Source organism: Callionymus lyra, chromosome 13, assembly GCF_982586985.1.
Source record: "Callionymus lyra chromosome 13, fCalLyr1.hap1.1, whole genome shotgun sequence".
NCBI classification, from domain to species: Eukaryota; Metazoa; Chordata; class Actinopteri; order Syngnathiformes; family Callionymidae; genus Callionymus; species Callionymus lyra.
In genome coordinates this window covers 22,371,566-22,392,559 of record NC_141830.1, presented here as the reverse complement: position 1 = coordinate 22,392,559, position 20,994 = coordinate 22,371,566, and the positions used below count along the sequence as shown (strand labels likewise).

General features: G+C 41.3%; 1 protein-coding gene across 2 annotated transcripts in view; it reads right to left on the bottom strand.

Moving 5' to 3' along the window:
• aven (apoptosis and caspase activation inhibitor) overlaps window positions 1-20,994 on the bottom strand; it is a 34,288-nt gene that overhangs the window by 8,576 nt on the left and 4,718 nt on the right. For both annotated transcript variants that reach the window (XM_087805273.1, XM_087805274.1), the window contains exon 2: window positions 20,793-20,961. In XM_087805273.1, coding sequence (XP_087661399.1) covers window positions 20,793-20,961 — 169 coding nt within the window. The remainder of the gene's footprint in view (window positions 1-20,792; window positions 20,962-20,994) is intronic.

Here is a 20,994-nt window from a genome sequence, read left to right as displayed (position 1 = left end):
TTGTGAGTGTATTTGTAGGTATAGATTACGGGCTTGTGTTATTTTCTTGTGCATTATGTTGTGTCTCGTTTGTACTTCAAGGCACTTTGTATATGTGTGTTTTAGGCACGAGTTTCTGTGTCTCCGCTTGCAAGGTGTGTGTTTGTGTGTGTGCGTTTGATAGGCATTTGTGTGCGTCTGTGTGCAAGGTGTGTGTGTGTGTGTGATAGGCTTTTGTGTGCTTGGTGTGTGCAAGGTGTGCACTTGTGTGTGTGCGTGTGATAGGCTTTTGTGTGCGTCTGCTTGCAAGGTGTGTGTTTGTGTGTGTGTGATAGGCTTTTGTGTGCTTGGTGTGTGTAAGGTGTGCACTTGTGTGTGTGCATGTGATAGGCTTTTGTGTGCGTCTGTGTGCAAGTGTGTGTGTGATAGGCTTTTGTGTGCTTGGTGTGTGCAAGGTGTGCACTTGTGTGTGTGCGTGTGACAGGCTTTTGTGTGCAAGGTGTGCAAGGTGTGCATTTGTGTGTGTGAGATAGGATTTTGTGTGTCTGTGTGCAAGGTTTGCATTTGTGTGTGTGTCTGTGTGCAAGGTGTGCGTTTGTGTTTGTGTGCAAGGTGTGTGTTTGTGTGTCTGTGTGCAACGTGTGCGTTTGTGTGTGTCTGTGTGCAAGGTGTGTGTTTGTGTGCGGGGTGAGTTTGTGTGTGAATGTATGCTGGGTTTGTGTGTACTGTGTGTGTCTGTGTGCAAGGTGTGCATTTGTGTGTGTATGTGTGCAAGGTGTGTGTTCTGTGCGTGTCTGTGTGCTGGTCGTGTTTGTGAGCGTCTGTGTTCTTGGTTTGCGTTTGTTTGCAAGGTGTGCGTCTGTGTTCTTGTGCGCGTGTGTTATTAGTATGTGATTATGTTCATGTTTAGGTGTGTGTGTGTGTGTGTGTGTGTGTGTGTGTGTGTGTTAGGCATGCGTGTGTGTATGGTTGACATATGTTGCCTAATGTGTTGGACTTGTGTGTACAGTGTGTGCTGGAAGTGCGTGTGCGTGTCTGAACAGTATATAATCCGTCATGAACGCGTTTTGAAAATATTTCAAGTCATTCTTCATCATGAACTTTCCACGACTTCATATTTGACTTCAACTGATCTGCCTTTAGTTCATCGTTTGTGTTTTAATTCTGCTGCACACCAACACTCGTCTACACAACCCGTACTTAATTAACCTCCGTGAGGAAAACAAAGAGCAGCGACAGCTGTTCTTCTCTCGGAGACATCACAACGCTGCTCCTACTGGCGGCGACATGAAACGCAGCAGCAGGAAGTCTTTGAAGGAGGCGGCGGACGAGATGTGACGACCAGCAGCAGCACTTCAATCCAAACACACGAGCTCCTCCGCGCCGAGCATCGCTCATGTGCGTCCGCACTGGTGAGCACCATTCATGGAGGTTCACGTCAGACCGCAGCAGATCTCCACGCTGGCATGATGCGCTTCCAGAAAACCATCCGGAAGAATTCTGCTCCAACTCATCTTCCGCTGCCGACGTCTTCTGTTCTATGAGGTCACGATGAAGGTCCACGGACCGGGTTGTGATCATTAACGCCGTCAAAGAAACACGACAGGCTCAAAATCACCTCCTAACGTCGCAGCTAAACCAACAATGAAACCCTGCAAAATCCTGGCGATGACTGAGGACGAGAGGATACAATCTACCTGAGCAGCTTTTAAAAAGCTGATGTTTGGACATATTTCGGTTTCAAAACCAATTTAATCTGCAGCATTTGTTCATTTTGATGTTGCAATTAAACTTTCGGCCACCAGATGGCAGCAGTCATAAAGTCCTGCACAGTTAAAGTAACAGTTAAATCCCGTGAGATACCCGCGATGACTGAGGACGAGAGGATACAGTGACTCCAGCAGCTTTTAAAGCCGATGTATGGACATATTTTGGTTTGAAAACGAATGAAATCAGTTACGACTTCGTCAAGAGTCATGTGGTCTGTAAATTCTGAAACACCAGAGTCAAATACTTGACAATACTACACATATATCCTTGTTACTACAGTATCACCACACCAAAGTCAAGTGCTCGACAATACTACACATATATCCTTGTTACTACAGTATCACCACACCAAAGTCAAGTACTCGACAATACTACACATATATCCTTGTAAGGTAAGGTAAGGTAAAACTTTATTGATTTGTTTAAAATTGTTTACTACACTATCACGATACATCATTGTCTCTGTATCGTGAAACGTGTCGTATCCAAATATTCTTTAAGAACATTGGACTCGTAAGACATTCCGATTAAAAGTTCTATATAAATTTAGCCTTAAAACAAACAACATACGTATATCTCAATTTAATGCTGATTCAGCAACAAGATGGTTTGTGTTTTACTCATTTCGGCTTGTTTAGCAACTTTTTGGGGGGTAAATTTGACTTAAACATGCAACTTCGTATGAAGAGTCACATGTTATATCAGGGAAATTTGGTGTTTTTTTAAGGATCAAACTTCTTTCAGGCAGTAATAACCTACACAACAGATACAAGATAGAGCCTGGAGGTTTAGTCAGTGTCGTTATAACATCATGAAACCAAAAGAAACTTGTTTCTCTTGGATTAAAACAAACACAATATAAACGCTGAAGAAAGTGCAAAAATCAATGATCTTCGTCAATGACTACCACGAGACATGATTGTCAGGATCCAATTACTCCACCTCAGCGGAGGGACCTGGTAGAACCTGCCGGACACATGGAGGCATCAAAGTGATCAGGGTGACGGGCGGAGATCCGGGTCAACTCTGAAGCAAGGGCTGGAGTTTTGCCAGATGACACGGATCGATTTTAAAACGCTGACAAAGAAAAAACAAACTCGGACAAACTGGGTCGTGTCCATGAATGACTCAGCCTCTGATTGACAGCTGCCCAAACAACGTAAGTTCTCCTAAGCCAGAGTTGAGACGTCACCTCCTCTACCCGGATGCACTTTCAGATACGGATTACACAATCCGACTCCCTACGTGGGAACACAGGAGCTCTGGTCCAAATCATCGGTCCGTCCTCAATCCATGGTTAACCCTTTCATCGTCTTTGGTTTCATGTCTGTAGAATTTTTTTAATGAGACTCAAACCAACCTTTATTACTTCTAACTTAATTTCAAACACTCCCTCCCAGTGAACTCAGCACAGCAGCTGCATCCATTCTGGATGATTTTAACTGTCATCTTGGTCGATTTTTTTATTTTTTTATTTGTCCCTCTGCAACCATGGAAACCGGCATGTCTTTGGTTTTTGGTAAAACTGGCTTGAACAGCAGCGGCTGCAACGACATCAACCACTGAAGTGGAGGAACGTGAGCCTGATATGCCAACAACCTTCACGTCTCGCACTGAAAACAAAGGCAACGGAGTCGTATTCAAAAGGAATCTTCATGCCTTGTGAAAAGTACTGACGGCCCAAGGTCGGTCGGAGACTGGAATGTTGCTGCTTGAACACGTTTCTCTGGTGAAACAACAGTGAAGGACAAAGACAGAACAGACGAGCACCTGAAGTCGACACGTTTGTGCATCAAAAAATAATTTAATTAAGCTCTCGAAGATAGAGAGGGTTTGTCAGTAGTTGCCTCAAGACTAACCTTTCGGAAAAAAACTAAAGTCTGGTTCTGATCAAGGTTTCTGCCCGTTAAAAGTTCCTCGATCTGAGAGACGGGAAACTTTGAGAAAATTAAAAAAGTTTTCTCAAAGACACTAAAGATTGACATTAATGATATGAATCATGAACTAATGACATGAGCACTTAGAATGTATTGTGATATATAGTGATACTGTAGTAACAAGGATATATGTGTAGTATTGTTGAGTACTTGACTCTGGTGTTGTAGAATTTACCGACCACATGACTCTTGACGAAGTCGTAACTGATTTAATTTGATTTTAAACCAAAATATGTCCAAACGTTTCAGTGTCAATTTAACTGAAGAGGTCAGAATGACAATTTAAGGTTGAATTGCAACAGAAAAATGAACAAAGGACATGAATATTTGCCTGTTAATGGTAAATAATTGAATGATTTTATTTTGCACACTGTTGAACTATAAACCAAAAATATATTAACACATTAAATATGATTTCCAATATGAAAAAAAAGAAAATTTGCTTTTCTAATAATCAATAATAATGACCCGGTGGCCCAAAAACAAATGTGTTAGTGGGATCCCTTGTGTTGTTTCTGGGTCAAAGATGAACAACCTACACAATTGCAAATGGATTTCTTGAAGCCAGGGAGGTTGTTCATCTTTGACGCAGAAACAACACAAGGGATCCCACAAACACACTTGTTTTCGGGCCTTTTGGTCACCTTGACCCGGAGCTAACACAAGGGTTAATTTGCAATTAATTTAATTTAATCTAGTAGTTTCTTATCTACAAGGATTAATTGTCTGCATCCCTTATACAAATGGTTAAATACATGAAAACCAATTAGTAATTAAGTAAGTAATTTATATTTGTAGAGCGCTTTTCAAAACCAGACAAGAAGGAGCTGTCTTGCCTGCAATTAATACAAAACTCTGCAGTGAGAATTCTGACTCGCTCTAGTAGAAGAACTCACATTTCTCTGATCCTTAAAACTCTTCACTGGCTGCCAGTTTCTTTCAGGATCAACTTTAAAATTCTGGTTCTTACTTTCAGATCTATTTGTGGTCAGACCTTCCATCAGTGATCTGCCAGCCTTACACCCCAGCTCGGGCTCTGAGGTCTGTGGATCAGAATCTACTGATGGTTCCTGAACACACTTCCGGACCAGAGGAGAGAAAATCCTTCCAGACTGTTGCTCCTAAGCTTTGGAACGATTTTCCTCTGTGTTTGATGATCTACTGACTCCTTCAAGAAACATCTTAAGACACTTTTATTCTTCCCTGATTTTCCGTGACTCCTGTGTTTGTCTTATGCGTCTTGGCCTTTTAGCATTTATTTGATCAAGTATGATTTTTATTGTTTAAACTCTTAGTGAAACAACCGAACCGTCACAGATATGAAGTTGTATTTGGGTCCAAGTGTTGAAATCTTTTACGATGTCAACAAGCCTGTTTACCGCAAACATGTCACACCGTGTGGGCGACTGAAGCGCACGAAGCAATTAGCGATATCGATGCGGCCCATCATACCATTAAATGGCCAATTTAGGCTTTGTTTTGTGCACCGTGTCCTTTTAAAATAACCGGGTCTGCTTTTTGAAATTCCAAAAGGCTGTTTGAAACACAAAAACACATCACTGTGTTTCATGAAGTAACCCGAATCACTGCTCGATGGATCAGTAACCATTTTTTTCCATTTGTTTATAGAGAGTATTTAGGCTTTTTTTTCCAGCTTTCCCTTATTGTTAAGGTTAGAAAACAAGCAAGAAAAAACTCTCTGCGGTGCAGATTTAAAAAGAAGCTCTTCGAACGTTAGCATGCGCACATGTTCCACTACCTGGCCAGTTGTGTTCCACAACGTTCCATAGAAATAAAAAATTAAATATTTAGGGATCTTCTAGTTTGTATTCTGCAACTTTTTCAAAAAGCAAAAACCATTTTCGCACACTTTACAAAAATAAACGTGATGAAAAAGCTTTACGAATACTAACATTATACTTTGTGAAAACTCTCAATCAATATAACCATGATTTAAGTTGTCTTGACACGTTTCTTTTTTAATAATAACCCAATTAATTTGCCTTTTATTCATTATCAACATCTGTACATTCCGAATTCACTCTAAACGTTCGTAACTCAGGCTACGGCGGTGTAACGGTATTCATGAACACATTTCAATATGACTCGTTTCGATATTAAAATGCGTTTCCACACTTATTTTTTGCTACATACATTCAAATGGATTTTTTTTTTTCTTTTACCCTTCTTTGCCTCCCTCTATTGGAAAACGATGGAGAAAAACATATAGTTGATATATAATTTAGTAATAGTTTATATAAATGTATATTATATAATCATGGGTTGAACTGAACGAACTGAATCTTTCGAGGTAAACATTATTCCAACTAGTGGCAGAAGCAGAGTCCATCTTCAACAACGTACCCCTGGGCGATGTGCAGTTTCTAATCGCCTCTCCCTCCTCATGATCAATAAGCAAACGCTAATTGGCTTATTGTCTGTAGAGACATCATCGGAAGAATTCCCAGGTGAAGAAAAAAAGCGCTTCAGATAAATATCAGCTGCTAATGGTTCGATCGGTGAAGAGACGGCAGCTAACGCTCCGACGGGAGATTTTCAATAAATTGAGGAGAATCATCTCGTGGCTTCACTCAAGAAGAACACAGTCATCATGGCTCACATCATTCTTTGTAAGAAGGAGCCTGAACATGAATAGATCTGGAAGTAAGAACCAGAATTTTAAAGTTGATCCTGAAAGAAACTGGCAGCCAGTGAAGAGTTGTAAGGGTCGGAGAAATGTGAGTTCTTCTACTAGAGCGGGTCAGAATTCTTGCTGCAGAGTTTTGTATCAACTGCAAACGAGACAGTCTTGTTTAGACACCAAAATAAACTGTTAAAATAGTCTAAACGAGAAGAAACAAACGCATAGATTATAAATTCCAGATCATTTTTTGACACCATTTTCCTGGGTCAAGTCCTGATTGAATTACCTAGGCTACCGTTTGGATCCGATTTGTCCAACCCACTTCCCAACATGTGATCGTGTACGTCAGAGGTTTGATCTTGTGACGCCGACCGTCATCGTCTGATCCCTCCATATCCGCCGGTTCCTTTTACGCGTTTGTTCAGGACACGGACAGTCCAGGAACAACGAGGTGATGTCAAGACTCACGCCGGCACAGAAACACAAGCAGGAAAAGTCAACAGAGCGTTGTTGACTCAAGATTACCCCCTTTTGAAACACAGTTGCTTGTTATGACTGTACGCGACGAGTAACCAGGCGAGAGCGGCACAAACACGCCGACCTCATCAGGATGTGCTTCAGAAGAGGTGACAGAAGAACCCGACACTGGTCTCATTGCATTAAACCGTTTGGTGGTCTTCCAGTGGAGTGGAGGCGACACGAGGAGCAATCTGCGATCCGGAGAAAACCTTTAAACAACCTTTTAACATGCAGCCTGCAGACTTCACTAATGAGAGTCTCCAAGGTTGTCGGGGCGACCCCCGCACATCTCCAGTCAATGGTTATGGAATGTGTGTAATCGATGGGCGGTCAATAGCCTAGCGTTTATGTTTGTGATCGCTCTAATGACGAATCCAATCGTAGCACTTCGCGCACGAGGGGCAGGCTCGGGCAATCAAAGCTCAGCGAGAAGACAAGTAGCTCCGACCCTAGAAAATGAACCCCCAATTGAGGCACCAGATTAACACCAAACTGCTATACAAGGGTCGGAGACAAAGGGCGTCATTTGTGTAACATTAGAATGTGTCTGAAAACGTGAGAAGCCAGAAGTTTTACTGGACTATGGCATTCGTCAAAATTCAAGTGGCTCCGATCTTTTCATAGCAAAGCATTTTCTTGTCCAGTACTTTTATAGAAAGTGATGAAAGGCTTTTTTCCATTTTACCAGATGACAAAACGAACCAAGAGCCTTCATGTCTTTTGGGAAACAAATACATGTGCAGTATGTGGCAACGGTGGTTACATGACAACAGTTGCACCGTTCTGACACCGGGGGAGCCAGAAACAATATTTTTAATCTTATGTATTGTCGCTTTAAAATGCTCTTGATGAAATGAGGAAAAACAACCAGTCACTGACCTACACCCATAAGACAAGACGAAGAAAGAGAGAACAAAGGATGAGACTGAGTTTACCGTATTTTCCGCACTATAAGGCGCACTTAAAAGCCTTCAAATTCCTCAATAAACGACAGTGCGCCTTATAATCTGGAGCGCCTTATACAGTATATGGACATTACCTTGTGGGTGACTCGTTTACAAACACTTTCATGACTGCGCCGACTTAGCCGACACGGGGTGGGATTAACGACGCACGTCACGTCATGGCGGATGGCTATGGAGTAAGATTACTGCCACCGTTTTGAGCGAGTGTGTCTTGGTTGTTGTACACTCAAAACATTATTTTTTTTGTGCAAAATCACTCTGCTGTGCGCTCAACCAGTCATACAAGCTCGCTCTAGTTGTCATACATGCGCTCAACTTCTCTGCTGCACACTCAACATTTGTCTGCTCACAACATCAGTCTCTCACGCTGCTGCTTGAAGCCTTTTAAATATCATTTGAACATCGTTACCATGGGAGTGAACAGAGTTGTCAGAACACTTAATAAAGTTTGACTTTATCTGAATGTTTTTACGACATTCCCTTTAGCACAGCTTTATCTAGTGGATGCATAACGCAACCCCCTGTCAAACGTTTGACTATCTTTTATTCTATGCGCCTTATAATCCGGTGTGCCCAATAGTGCGAGTAATAGATTTCTCAGTCCAGTGGTGTCTACGTTATCGAACCATCAATTTTCATTCACACCATAGACTTCACCTTCATGACTTTGAGGCGACTTCTCCCCCGATCTGTGCGTCCACATTTCCCTCCAGCGCCAGCCGGACAAACACTTGGCCTTCTTCTCAGCAACTTTTCCTCCCGAGTCGCACTGACTCCCACATCCAGGGCCGGCGCTGGCTCCTCCCCCTTCTGCCCCATCCCACTCCTCCACCTTCTCACCTCTTCCACGTTGCTCAGTGCCCTGATACAGGACCAGGCTCTGGGTTCACGAGAGAACATCTCCCGGCAGATTATAGCGGATTAAAAATGAACTTTTTAGATTTTCTTTTTTTCCACTCCGTGATTTTTGGGATGCTTTCCTCTGGACTGATGGCTCGATTAGACCTGTGATATTTTCCACTGTTTGACCCCCGAATCGGTCTGACCCCAGAACAGCTGTCACCGAGGCATATCTGGGAATGAAACGCTTCGCGTCGGAGCGGCTTTCACTTAGCAACTGAGGAGGATGAGCGGCGGAGGGGTGACGGACCTGTGTTTGACAAGTGTGTTTTTCACCTCGCTGGAGAGACGAGCGCAGAGGAAAACAGGCGGCGGGAGGAAACAGGGAGGGGAAGAGTGAGCCGGCGAGAGGAGGTGTGAAGCAACAACTGAGACGCTGCAAAGAGCCACGACGCGCCGAGGGAGGCAGAGGCGACCCGCAGACCTCGGGAGGGGAGGCAGCTCGAACCAGCCCGGTCAGAAGGTAGGCTTTTCTTTCAAGAGGCTTCTTTTTGTTAGTCGCCACTTTGAATCACCCTCAAACACTGGAGCCGCGTGAAGCCTTAAATCTAACAATAATGATGGAGACGAGCTTCGGCACCTTTCAGTTCCAGTGAAGTCCTCCATCGTAAATCTTGAAAATATGTTTAAACACGAGAGCATGTGAGAGCGAGTGTGTGTGTGTGTGTGTGTGTCTGTGTGTGTGTGTGTGTGTGTGTGTGTGTGTGTGTGTGTGTGTGTGTGTGTGTGTGTGTGTGTGTGTGTGCGTGTGTTCAACTCCAGGAGTAGGTGGGCGGCGAGAGAAGATGATTTGATTTAAAGCATCATTACGAACAATCAGGTTGACCACCATCCGCAGGACACTAAAAATAAGCAAGTTACGATCAATGCTTTCATGTTCCAAGGAAGCATTTTTTTGTGCCAATATTACCAGCAGAATAAAAGAGGAAACATTGATGTTTGAAAATGTTTAAAAGTGCAATGATAACATAAAACAATGTGTCTTTATTTTACAATGTATAAATATTTAATATTCCCCATTCATTTTGATTGACAAGAAACACTGACAAATGCCTTTAAAAAACTTGAAAAATGAGTAAATAATTTGCTGGCAGTGAGAAACATTTCTACACGATGATGAAAAAATACAGACGAGAGCCGCACAGTTTTGACTTTCAGCAAGAATAAATGAGTTAGTAATTGCCGAATACATGAAAAGTCCTCTTTCTTGATGGGAAGATAATAATGTGCGCTTGGAAATCTACGTGCACGACATGCGCAAAGTGGTGAATATTAATTTTCAAACATCAGTTCTGGAGGCTTGTAATCAAAGTTGCAGCAGGTTCAGGAGTCGGCGAAGCGACTGTACAAACACAAGAGTCGTAGTGCGTCGTACATTGGGAGGATGAAAACGTGTGCATCATCCACCTGCTGCTCTATTTACCCTCCCGCCGCCATCCTCTTCCCACTTAATCATAATCAAGGAAACAAACAGAGCGCCTTTCCTTCCACATCGCCGCCCTCATTCCTCTGCGTTTGACACCATCCCCGTCCCGGAGTCTGGCTCGTTCGAGGGTCGCGAGCGGAACATGTAAGTTAATGGCGATGATTCGGACTATTCATCCGGGTTTGAAGAACGTCCTCGTGTTTGTCAATCTCATTAGCTTGATTGCCGAAGCGCTAACGCGATTTCCGTGGGTCTCATTACGATGGAGGCCTGATAGGTGCCCATTAGAGGCCGCGGCAAACTACGGCTGCGGGGGAGGAGGATTGATCCTCGCGCTAATGTGTACGGATAGATGACCAGCGCCGGGATGCGAGAGTCAGTAAGACACAAAGATGTGTGTGTGTGTGTGTGTGTGTGTGTGTGTGTGTGTGTGTGGAAAACCTGTGGCAACCGCACAATCAACCCCCAACAGTGCCAAGGCGGCAACAACAAAACACAAGTCACAACCCCTCCTGGGTTACACAGCGATGACAGCAATTAATTTCTCGAGACTTGTGGGTTCCGATTCGACACACCTGCGTTCAAAAGGAGTTCTTAAAAGGCCGCTCTGCAAATTATCCGAGCTTCACGAGCATCAAGGCTGCATCCTTGAGAGGGAAACAGCATCCTTTTGTTTTGCCATTGATGTTTCTGTGCAACACAGTGATTCCATTATCTTGCAGTCGCTTCATCTCTCAAGTAACGCAAACTAGAGAAACGCTGATTTCACAAATTTCCTTTCAAAAGCATAGTTTTCTCGACAAGTGATTTAACCCGCAACACAGCGCCACCTGTGAAGTTGACTCTGCAACAGTCCAGAGTTCTGACACCTCATCTCCTCCTGGTGTCAACATCACAAGTAGGGGTGTCAACATTCTTCTACACATGTCACCAAAGCTTCAAACCCATTTGTTATTTCCGATATTCCGTCATTCTATCGCAGTTGCGCTACATCCAGCAGTTTGATAACACATTCATTTTGTAGAGCGACTTCAAACAGGAAATATACATTTCTAATACAAATCATAAGCCCCATGTATTGTTCTGGTTATATTACCCACATTGAACAGATTTTTTTCAAGGTACACAGTGCTCAGAAATCTCTCATAAGCTTGTGAGTCGTCACAGTCGAAGTCTCAAAACTTTAACACCACTCACTCGTCTACTACATCACATGACCAGAAAAGACACACCTCATTGGTCAACAAACGTGGAGTAGGAAAGGCGGGTGAAAAAAATCAAAAACGTGTAGACTTTAATTGATTTTTCCAAACAGTTGAGATTTTATATCCGCGTAACCATTTGTAGTGTAAACGTCGACAGCCCTAGTCACAAGGATGTCGATGTCATCTCTGTGATACGATCAAGTTTCCCCCCTTTTTCTTGATGGAGCAGCGGCAGCAGTGAGAAGCCATACAAGTGAACAACGAACCTTTCTTGAACCAACATGACACCACAAAACAAAGTGCAATCTTAAGTTTAGAAAGAGAGTTTAGTTTAAAAAGCAAGCAAAACAACCAACTCGCCTCTTTTAAAAAAAAAAATCAAAAGCTTATGTAAAAGTGCCAACAGGTGCAGTGTTCTCCCTGAAGGATGGTGCAGTGGCGCGGCGCCATCTTGTCCTTATCCCGTCACCCTCCTGTTCATTTTCAGAAATAGGGTCTTAACACCCCTTTTTCCAGGGTTCTTCGGTCAAATGTATCCCCGGTTACCTAAGGCGACACGGGAGAGTGCCGAGAGCACACGATCTACTTCCTTTTCTGGAACTCTTGTTGTGTTATCAGTTTTATCTTGATCTTTAAAATATATACTTTATTGAATATTGTTTTGATTGTTTAAGCGCTTTGTGACCCTGGTCTGGAAAAGCGCTATACAAATAAAAATTACTTACTTACTTACTTTTCAACCTCTTCAAAATAAAACAGCGGAAGTAAATATTAACACAATGGCGTTTGTCTAGAAGTGCGTTACAGTGGCGTATATGCGCCATTCAGAATTACAAACACGGACATTCAGATCCACACCCGACATCTGTGTTTGCTGAATTAAAGAAGGTAGTTTGTGGCGGAATTATTACGTTACAAATAACAGACAAGGCGCATTCACACGGGATTAAAAGTCAGACATTCCGGAATTATTACAAATTCTTATAATTAATAATTATCCCGTGTGAATTGGACATTAGACTGTACTTTTAAAGCTAACTTCCAGGAAATGGCCTCCATTTGTCATTCAAACGGGCAAAAAGAAATAGCTTCAACCCCAGGAGTGCCATCCTGTTCCATTTTTCCGGGGAGAACACTGAGGTGGCAACATGTAAAACATTACACTTTGGTTTGTTTTTTAAATCATAATGACAGGAAATCAGTCGAAATGAATTCATTCTTAGTCTTAATTATCTTAATCTCCAATCTTGTCTGGGTGTGGGAAAGGAAGTGTACACAATTTTTTCTCCATCTCACACTGAATTGAACTTGCATGGGAGATCGAAGACCAACCTGTTCCCTGAACATGTGGTTGAATTGATCCCATGGTCTGGTGACAGCTGTGGAGTGAAACCCTTTGGGAAAAGTCCGGTTACAAAACCTCCATCCAACGCCGCAGTAACCTGGCTGACCACTCGCCCGTCTCATTCCGACCATCGCCGCTTCCCTCCATCTGCTCTTTCTGGCCGAGTAATTCCGAACGTTCGCAACCGTCAATCAGAGCCTATAACGGAGTCACCTCCAAAGTCACGCACATCTTTCATCTAAAAAAACGTAATTAACCCTCGCGGACTTTGATTTTGTTGCATCAAACCAATTACTCGGTTTTAATTTGAGCCCCGGTCGCACTTTTTTAATCTGTTTCATTCGAATATTTGGTTTCATTCGCTGATGGAAAACAAGTTAATTGGAGGAGGAGAAGTATAATCATGGAAATGATGGTGGAGAAAAATGTTTGACATTCATGACACTCGTCTGCGTTTGTAATTTTCTCACAATCCAGCCTCTCGGACTGAGCTTTGGAGGAGGTTCAAGGGCCCATTACAAACAGCACCCGCTGCAAAAATGATTCAGGACATTTTTATCATCATAAAAATACAACTTACCAACACAAACTAAATAAATATTGTTTAATTATTTACAAAATATTGTACTTGTAAAATACACGATTAACTTAAAACCCTGGACAACATGCTTGTGATAAATGTAAAAACATATATATATATATATATAAATATATATATATATAACATTGACGTCAAACTCCTACTCTTAAAGCAGCCAAGGTCGTGGGTGAATAACAATTTTAATCCAACAAAACCGTCTTTAACAGTAAGTTGTTTAAGGCTTAATCCATCTTGTTTTCTCCGTTTGTCCTCCTTCTCCAAACACTCCCAGTAAACCATCGCTTTTCCTCTTATTGGATTTCTTTGTATAATTGTTTGCATCCTGATCCCTCTTTCTTCTCAATCCTTAAACACTGGCATATTCAAAGGTTAGATATGAACATGAATAACTACTTCGAGCCAATGTTCAAATAACCTCCAAGGCTATGTGTTTGACACATGTGTGCTATGAAATACTACTACATTGGAGGCGTGGCTCTGTACTGACATGAAGGATTCGTCAAAGTGGCTACTTTAACAGAGAGGTCTGGTTGCAGGGCGGGGTCAAATTGAAAAATTAAACAAATAATGGAGTTCACAAGTGCGTTCACACTGAGGAGTTTGCGAAAATGGACAAGAAAATCGAGTGTGGATCGATCGACACTTTCCACCCTTAAAGGCCGCCATCTTGGTGACGTAAATGATGTAAAAGAACAAAATGAAAGACAACTTAATAACTTGTTTTAATTGGTGAAAACCACTGTCAAGTGTCGGTGACAGTGTTTCAACGACTGGTTGCAATCAGTGTTAAAAAGTAGTAGAAGAAGAAGCTGTCGAGTCATTTCCTGTTAGTGTGTAGCGACAGTGTTTGATTCGAGACTACCCTGTCCAAATTTGAGCACTGCGCAAGTGCACTGTCTTACATTGTACTGTAAAGCAGTGCACTTAGAGAAGTGCGCATGTTGAGACACAGCACATGCCTTCTTAGCAACATCTTAAGTACTAAATTTAAAAGTTGTGTATAGGGTTGTCACGATAGCAACATCTTATACTCTTAACCGATACTCAGGAAAATATGCGATACTTGAAACAATAAGGTTAAAAAAAGACCTTGAATAAAAAAAGATTGTGACTAACAAGAAAAAACTAACAAATAATAATCTTTGTTACAACATGTATAATTGTATAAATACAATTACAGAACCAGATGTCAATTATTAATAATAAACAAAAAGTTTAAACGGCTTTCAGGTCTGAGAAAAAAATGAAAATGAACAACTTAAATAAGATGGTATTGAGTATTTTTGAAACCGAGTATCGTATCTCGACAACATTTTAGTTGGGTTGAGTTTTGCTACTTTTCACGACCCGACTGGTGTAGCCGAAACACCAAATATATCCTGATTAGCTTTATAGTATTTAGTAAATGTAAACCTTCTTCCTCGATTATTTATCTGTTTCCTTTTCCCTGGTTAAGAATGGTTAACGGTGTTTGTGTCCAAAGACACTCTCCTGCCTCAAACAAAACACGGATTTAGAATAGTACATTTTTTACTGCAGTAATGGGCGTTGATACCTCAGCTTGTTGACAGTTCTCGGAAAAACAGAACGTGGCCCTTTATGTAGAAATGTTGACAGACAAAACAGCATAGATGCTTCATTTCAACATAGTTGTGGGTTCAAATAAGGGGGAAACAAATGCACTGGTTCAAAGTCACAGCCAGATCTTTACGTACTAAGCAATGTATGGGATTCAACCCATTTCTCACATGTAAAGGAAGCGTCGAGTCATGAAGTTTAACAGAACATGATTTGCTCCTGATGTTCGTCTGCCTCCCTGGAGTCACACAAGTCTACCATTAGCTGGAACTGAACCAGTGAATCCAACAGTTGAGAATATGAGAATATAATGTTCTCTTCTCATGTCGTCATTGACAAATTAGCATTTATTTTTTAAATCAAATTCAGTGTTGCTTGACACCTTTGCTCCTATAGGAGTTCCGGTGATGTCATCTGGTGTCTGTGATGTCAAAAATAAACTGTGTAATACTCGGGAGTGCAAGTGTTAGATGACAAGTAACACTGTATGACGAGCATGAATCCTAATATCTATGTAATATATAATTCGATTTTGATTCTTAAACAGCATTCAGTTTCGTATTAAGATAATCAGTTCATGAATTAAATTAATACCAATTATTTATTTATTTTAAACTATGAATGAAAATATGTCTTTGTAGATGTGGGAAAACTGCACATGTTCTTGTTATAAATAACTAAGTATATATAACTAAAATTAAAGCTTAATATTTCCAATGACAATAGAAGAACGATCCCACTTATTTATTAGAGAAACAGTGGTTTCCGTCCGTGACACTTCAGGTACGACCGTTCTGCTGACCTTCTCTGTTCCGAGATTTCACATTTGCTGAACAATTGAAAGACGCATTGTTGCAGAAGGTAAAAAAAACAAAAAACAACAACCTTTAGGGCTTTTTCATGAAGTTGCACAACGATCCGTCCAAACAAACCTTCTATTCTACCCAGACTGGTTTATAAAAAACTCAGCACAGCACTTGGAAGCACATCGTAGGAGGCAGTTCAACGAGAGGAAGTATGTTTCAATGAAAAAAAAATGCTTGAATGCTGGAATTCTTCATTTCATAGCTACCGTAATTGGCCAGGAAAACATTGCCGCCTACGTACAATTAAACATTCTCCGGAGAGAGCCAGAGCCTCGCACTGTGTGGCATGACTAATCGAATAGTGCAGGCAAAAAAAAACCAGCTGAACAGCGATAGAAGTCAAATAACACACAAGTGCACGTTTGGCGTTTACGCTGGAGAACACGACAGCATCAGCCTCTAATTGTGAGAATGCTTCACAACATCTTGAAACTAAGGAAATTACTCAATGATGGGTTATGTTTACGACAAGCCTCTTCATTACCGGCAAGGTTCATCCATTTCCCACACTTTATTACATTTTACGACGTCAATTTTGGGGTTTGAGAAAGTTACAGATGAATTGTGACTTATGCTCAACTACTATTTTCTACCCAAATGTTTTTTATTTATAGTCAACGGGCCTGTAAAATGGCTGATGTAGGTACAGAAATTATCCAACATGGTAAATTGAAGTCAACTTCCTGCAGTTGCAATATCTTAGTTTTTTTAAGAGTTAGCGTTACTTCAAATGTACAATTACAACCGTCATTCATTTGAATGAAGGAAATATTTAATTTTCATCTTTCAACTTAGAACATTTGATTTGCAATAATCTTCAATATTTCACTTGTTCCAAGCCTCTCAGGCTAAACTTGATCTGGACCACCATCAGAAGTTACAGGAACGGCAAGAAGACATTCAAGCATAGCTGTTACGCACTCATTTTCAAGCAGATGTTATGGATCATATACTGCTTTAAAAAACCCTCATTTTCCACAAATTGCCTCGTAGTTGTGTGGCGGCGTACCTTTGCAACATTAACGGGCGATTCAAAAAAATAAAGATGACACAATGAATTCAGACGACTCTCATGAGCTCACACTGCTGGCACCGACATCCGATTAATGTAATGACGATTATGAAATATTCACCGATACAAAAGATGTCAAAAGAAAGTTTTATTCGTTGGTAAAGATCATTCAAACTAGGGGAGTTAAAAAATATTGCAATCATTTTATTCCCGATGATCGATATCTAATGGCACTGTATCGATTTTTTTAAATATATTTTTAACATTTAAAATAACATTTTATTTTAAGTTATTTTATGGCTTATATTTCTTATATGCATGTATAAAAGACCATCATTGGATGTTTTATTTTACAATTAACACTAAAATATTCACAGCATTTATTTATTTATGAGGTGCAATTAAACCCCAGGCCACTAGTTGGTCATTTCCTCTGTGCCAAAGGAAAAACAAAACATGTGAAATAGCAGCAATGAGTAAGTAAGTAAGTAAGTAATATTTATTTATATAGCGCTTTTCGAGACCAGGGTCACAAAGCGCTTAGACAATCAAAACAATACTCAAAAAAGTATATACTTTAAAGATCAAGAGTGAAAAGAAAAAAGATACACCAGTGTCCAGCAGCTTTTAAAGGGGATGTTTGGACTCATTTTGGCTTAAAAAACAAAGTTTAGAATAAAAAATTTAAAAAAACACAGACAGATACTGGGTATTGCTCCAGGTTGTTTGAGAAACTTGTTAATATAGGTTTACATTTTTTGTTAGTCGTTGAGAATCACTTTCCTACAAACATTTCATATTTGATAAGAGTAAGAAAATCCTCTTTTTCTTGCGAGAAAAAAAACCCAACAATATAACCAACAATATGATACGAGTATTGCAATATATATCGTATCATCACACATGTATCGTGATACGCATCATATCGACAGATTCTTGCCAATAAACGCCTCTAATTCAAACCCTCACCAGAAGAAGCTATAGCATGAAGGGGACTATTCATCTGTTAATCTATTTAATCTCCACCAGAAACTGAGGAGCTGGTTAATTATTTCTTACTTTACTGAATAACACAAGAATATGAACGTCTTTAAAGAGACTTAAGACGCATGAAAGATTTTGAGAAGGTCTCTCGTCTCAGGGATGCAGCGATTGACTGCAAACTGTCTGTTCACAGACGTTTAATTTATATATCACATGTTCAAATCTCATCAGCTGTCAATGTCGTCTAGATGACAGGTCTGGGAACTCAGTTCCATTAATGATCTCGACTATAAACTCCAAAAAGTAGGTCAAAGAAAAATAAATTAAGTAAAGGGTTTTGTGTGTTTGAGTTAAATTATAAACATCCAGAAATAATTAACCTCCTATTATCTTCCTCCAACATGGAGCTCCAGAAGAGACGATTAAACCGTTGCTCTTATTGTGAAACATATTTCAACTGCTGCAGCGTCGACTCTCGACACCCCTGGAAGCCCCTTTGCTGCCATTTCACGGGCCACTCGATGACTTCCATTTCGGCGTGTTTAGTGTTACTGCCTGAAAAATTTAGAACCTTCGGTGAGCGATCTCGTTTGGAGGCCCTTTGGATGTGGAACAGTTGCAGTTTTATGGCGGCTCCGAGACGCAGGCGGCGTCCATTGAGAGAGGAGTGGGAGCTCTTGAAGACATCCATCACGCCGCTGAGGAGGCAACTGGTGCACTCGTGACAAAAACTAATTTCCAAACCAGAACAGCACCAGTGAAGAACAAGAGTGCGCTGTTGCCCAGCAGCAATCATTTCAGGAGGCACAAACAAAAAGAGTCTCGTATCCGGCAGCAGCAGAAACATTAGATGGAGAACATTTAATGTCTTAGCATCACAGCAGTAATGTGTTGAAACCCTCTGCAGGGGGCAGCACTTACACTTCCTGTGGCAGTACAGTCTGAGAATAAGAGTCTCCAGTTGGTGTAGAAAGTAGATGTTGCATCAGAACTAGCAGTAGTAGAAGGATCTGCTGCCACAGTAGATGTAGTTATATTTCAGAAAACTATTGTATTATTATATCAGTATTAGCAGCAATAATCTTATCAAGGAAATGTCAGTAATCAGTAGTGGTTGTATGACAAGTAGTAGAAACTATAATAGTAGAATTAGTAGTTCCAGTAGCAGTAGTTATACTAGTAGTTGTAGACGCCGCGGTATTAGTGTAGTTGGTAGCATAAGTACTGGAAGTAGTAATAATAGTATTAGTAGTAATTGCAGTAGAAGTACTGGTAGTCGCAGCAGTAGAAGTACTGGTAGTCACAGCAGTACAAGTACTGGTAGTCGCAGCCGTACAAGTACTGGCAGTCGCAGCAGTATAAGTACTGGCAGTCGCAGCAGTACAAGTACTGGTAGTCGCAGCAGTACAAATACTGGTAGTCGCAGCAGTACAAATACTGGTAGTCGCAGCAGTAGAAGTACTGGCAGACGCAGCAGTATAAGTACTAGTAATCACAGCAGTAGAAGTACTAGTTATCACAGCAGTATAAGTACTAGTAATCACAGCAGTAGAAGTACTGGTAGTCCCAGCAGTAGAAGTACTGGTAATCCCAGCAGTAGAAGTACTGGTAGTCGCAGCAGTTGAAGTACTGGTAGTCGCAGCAGTACATGTACAAGTAGTCACAGCAGTACATGTACAAGTTGTCACAGCATTAGATGTACTTGTAGTCACAGCAGTACATGTACTAGTAGTCGCAGCAGTAGAAGTACTGTAGTTGCAGCAGTACAGTTACTAGTAGTCGCAGCAGTTGAAGTACTAGTAATCACAGCAGTAGAAGTACTAGTAATCACAGCAGTAGAAGTACTGGTAGTCCCAGCAGTAGAAGTACTGTTAGTAGCAGCAGTTGAAGTACTAGTAGTTGCAGCAGTTGAAGTACTGGTAGTTGCAGCAGTACATGTACAAGTAGTCACAGCAGTACAAGTACTAGTATTCGCAGCAGTACAAGTACTAGTAGTCGCAGCAGTACAAATACTAGTAGTCGCAGCAGTAAAAATACTAGCAGTCGCAGCAGTAGGAGTACTAGTAGTTGCAGCAGTACAAATACTAGTAGTCGCAGCAGTACAAATACTAGTAGTCGCAGCAGTACAAGTACTAGTAGTCGCAGCAGTACAAGTACTAGTAGTCGCAGAGGTAGAAGTACTACTAGTCACAGCAGTAGAGAAATGGTAGTCACAGCAGTAGATGTACTTGTAGTCGCAGCAGTAGAAGTACTAGTATTTGCAGCAGTACAAGTATTAGTAGTCGCATTCTAGGTAGTAGTAGAAGTAGCCTAAGTGACAGTAGAAGCACTAGTAAAAGTAATAGTTAAACGAGTAGCAGAAATAGTACATATTGTAAAGGTACTAGAAGTAGTAGTGATACAACTAATAGTTGAAGTAGAGATAGTAGTAGCAAAAGCTATAGTGGTAATAGTAGTTGTAGAAGCAGTAGTAGTAGTAGTAGAAATAGCAATAATTATAGCAACAGTAGTAACAGTAGAAATAATACTAGTAGTAGTCTGTGAAACAGTGTTAGCAGTCGTGGCAGTAACACTATAAACAGCAGTAATGCTAACCGGTTAAAGTTAGTTATTAAACTAGTATTGGTGAGACAGCTGTGAAAATCACTCTAGCTCATCTAGTGTTTTTAACAATGACTCATGATGACTGTGGCAGCCGTGAATCAGATGAGCTGTTGACACTCATGACTCCAGTGAGTCATCTGGATAAATAAAGGAGGTCCTCGACGGACGACTGGCTCAATTTGAATAACCACTCCAGGCCGGAGTGAAGTCCAGGCCTCCAGAGAAAACAACCGCACAAGGACCAGCGAGTTAGAAACAAACAAACAAACGTCTTCTGACAGCTGCGTCCACGCCAGGCAATTACTGTCCCTTCTTCAGACAACATTTGCTTCTAATTGGAGAGAAGTTTATTTCTTTTGTAAACACGAGAGCAACGTCGAGATTCACCTAAACTTTGAGAGCCTCTTTATTTTTTTTATTCACCGTCACGACGCCGTGACGAGGACCCGGGTCTCACCTGCAGACTCCAGCAGGACATGGAAGTTGGCTCCCCTCTGTGTCGGGGCCTCGTCGGACGAGTCCTGCCGCTCCGACTCTTCGTAGCGATCCCAGTTGGACTCCAGGGTCCTCCTGGAGTGAACCTTCGTGATCTCATCCTCGTGGACGTCTGCTTCCTCGTCATCGTTCTGTCGGGGGGGGGGGGGGGGAGTCCGTTAGCA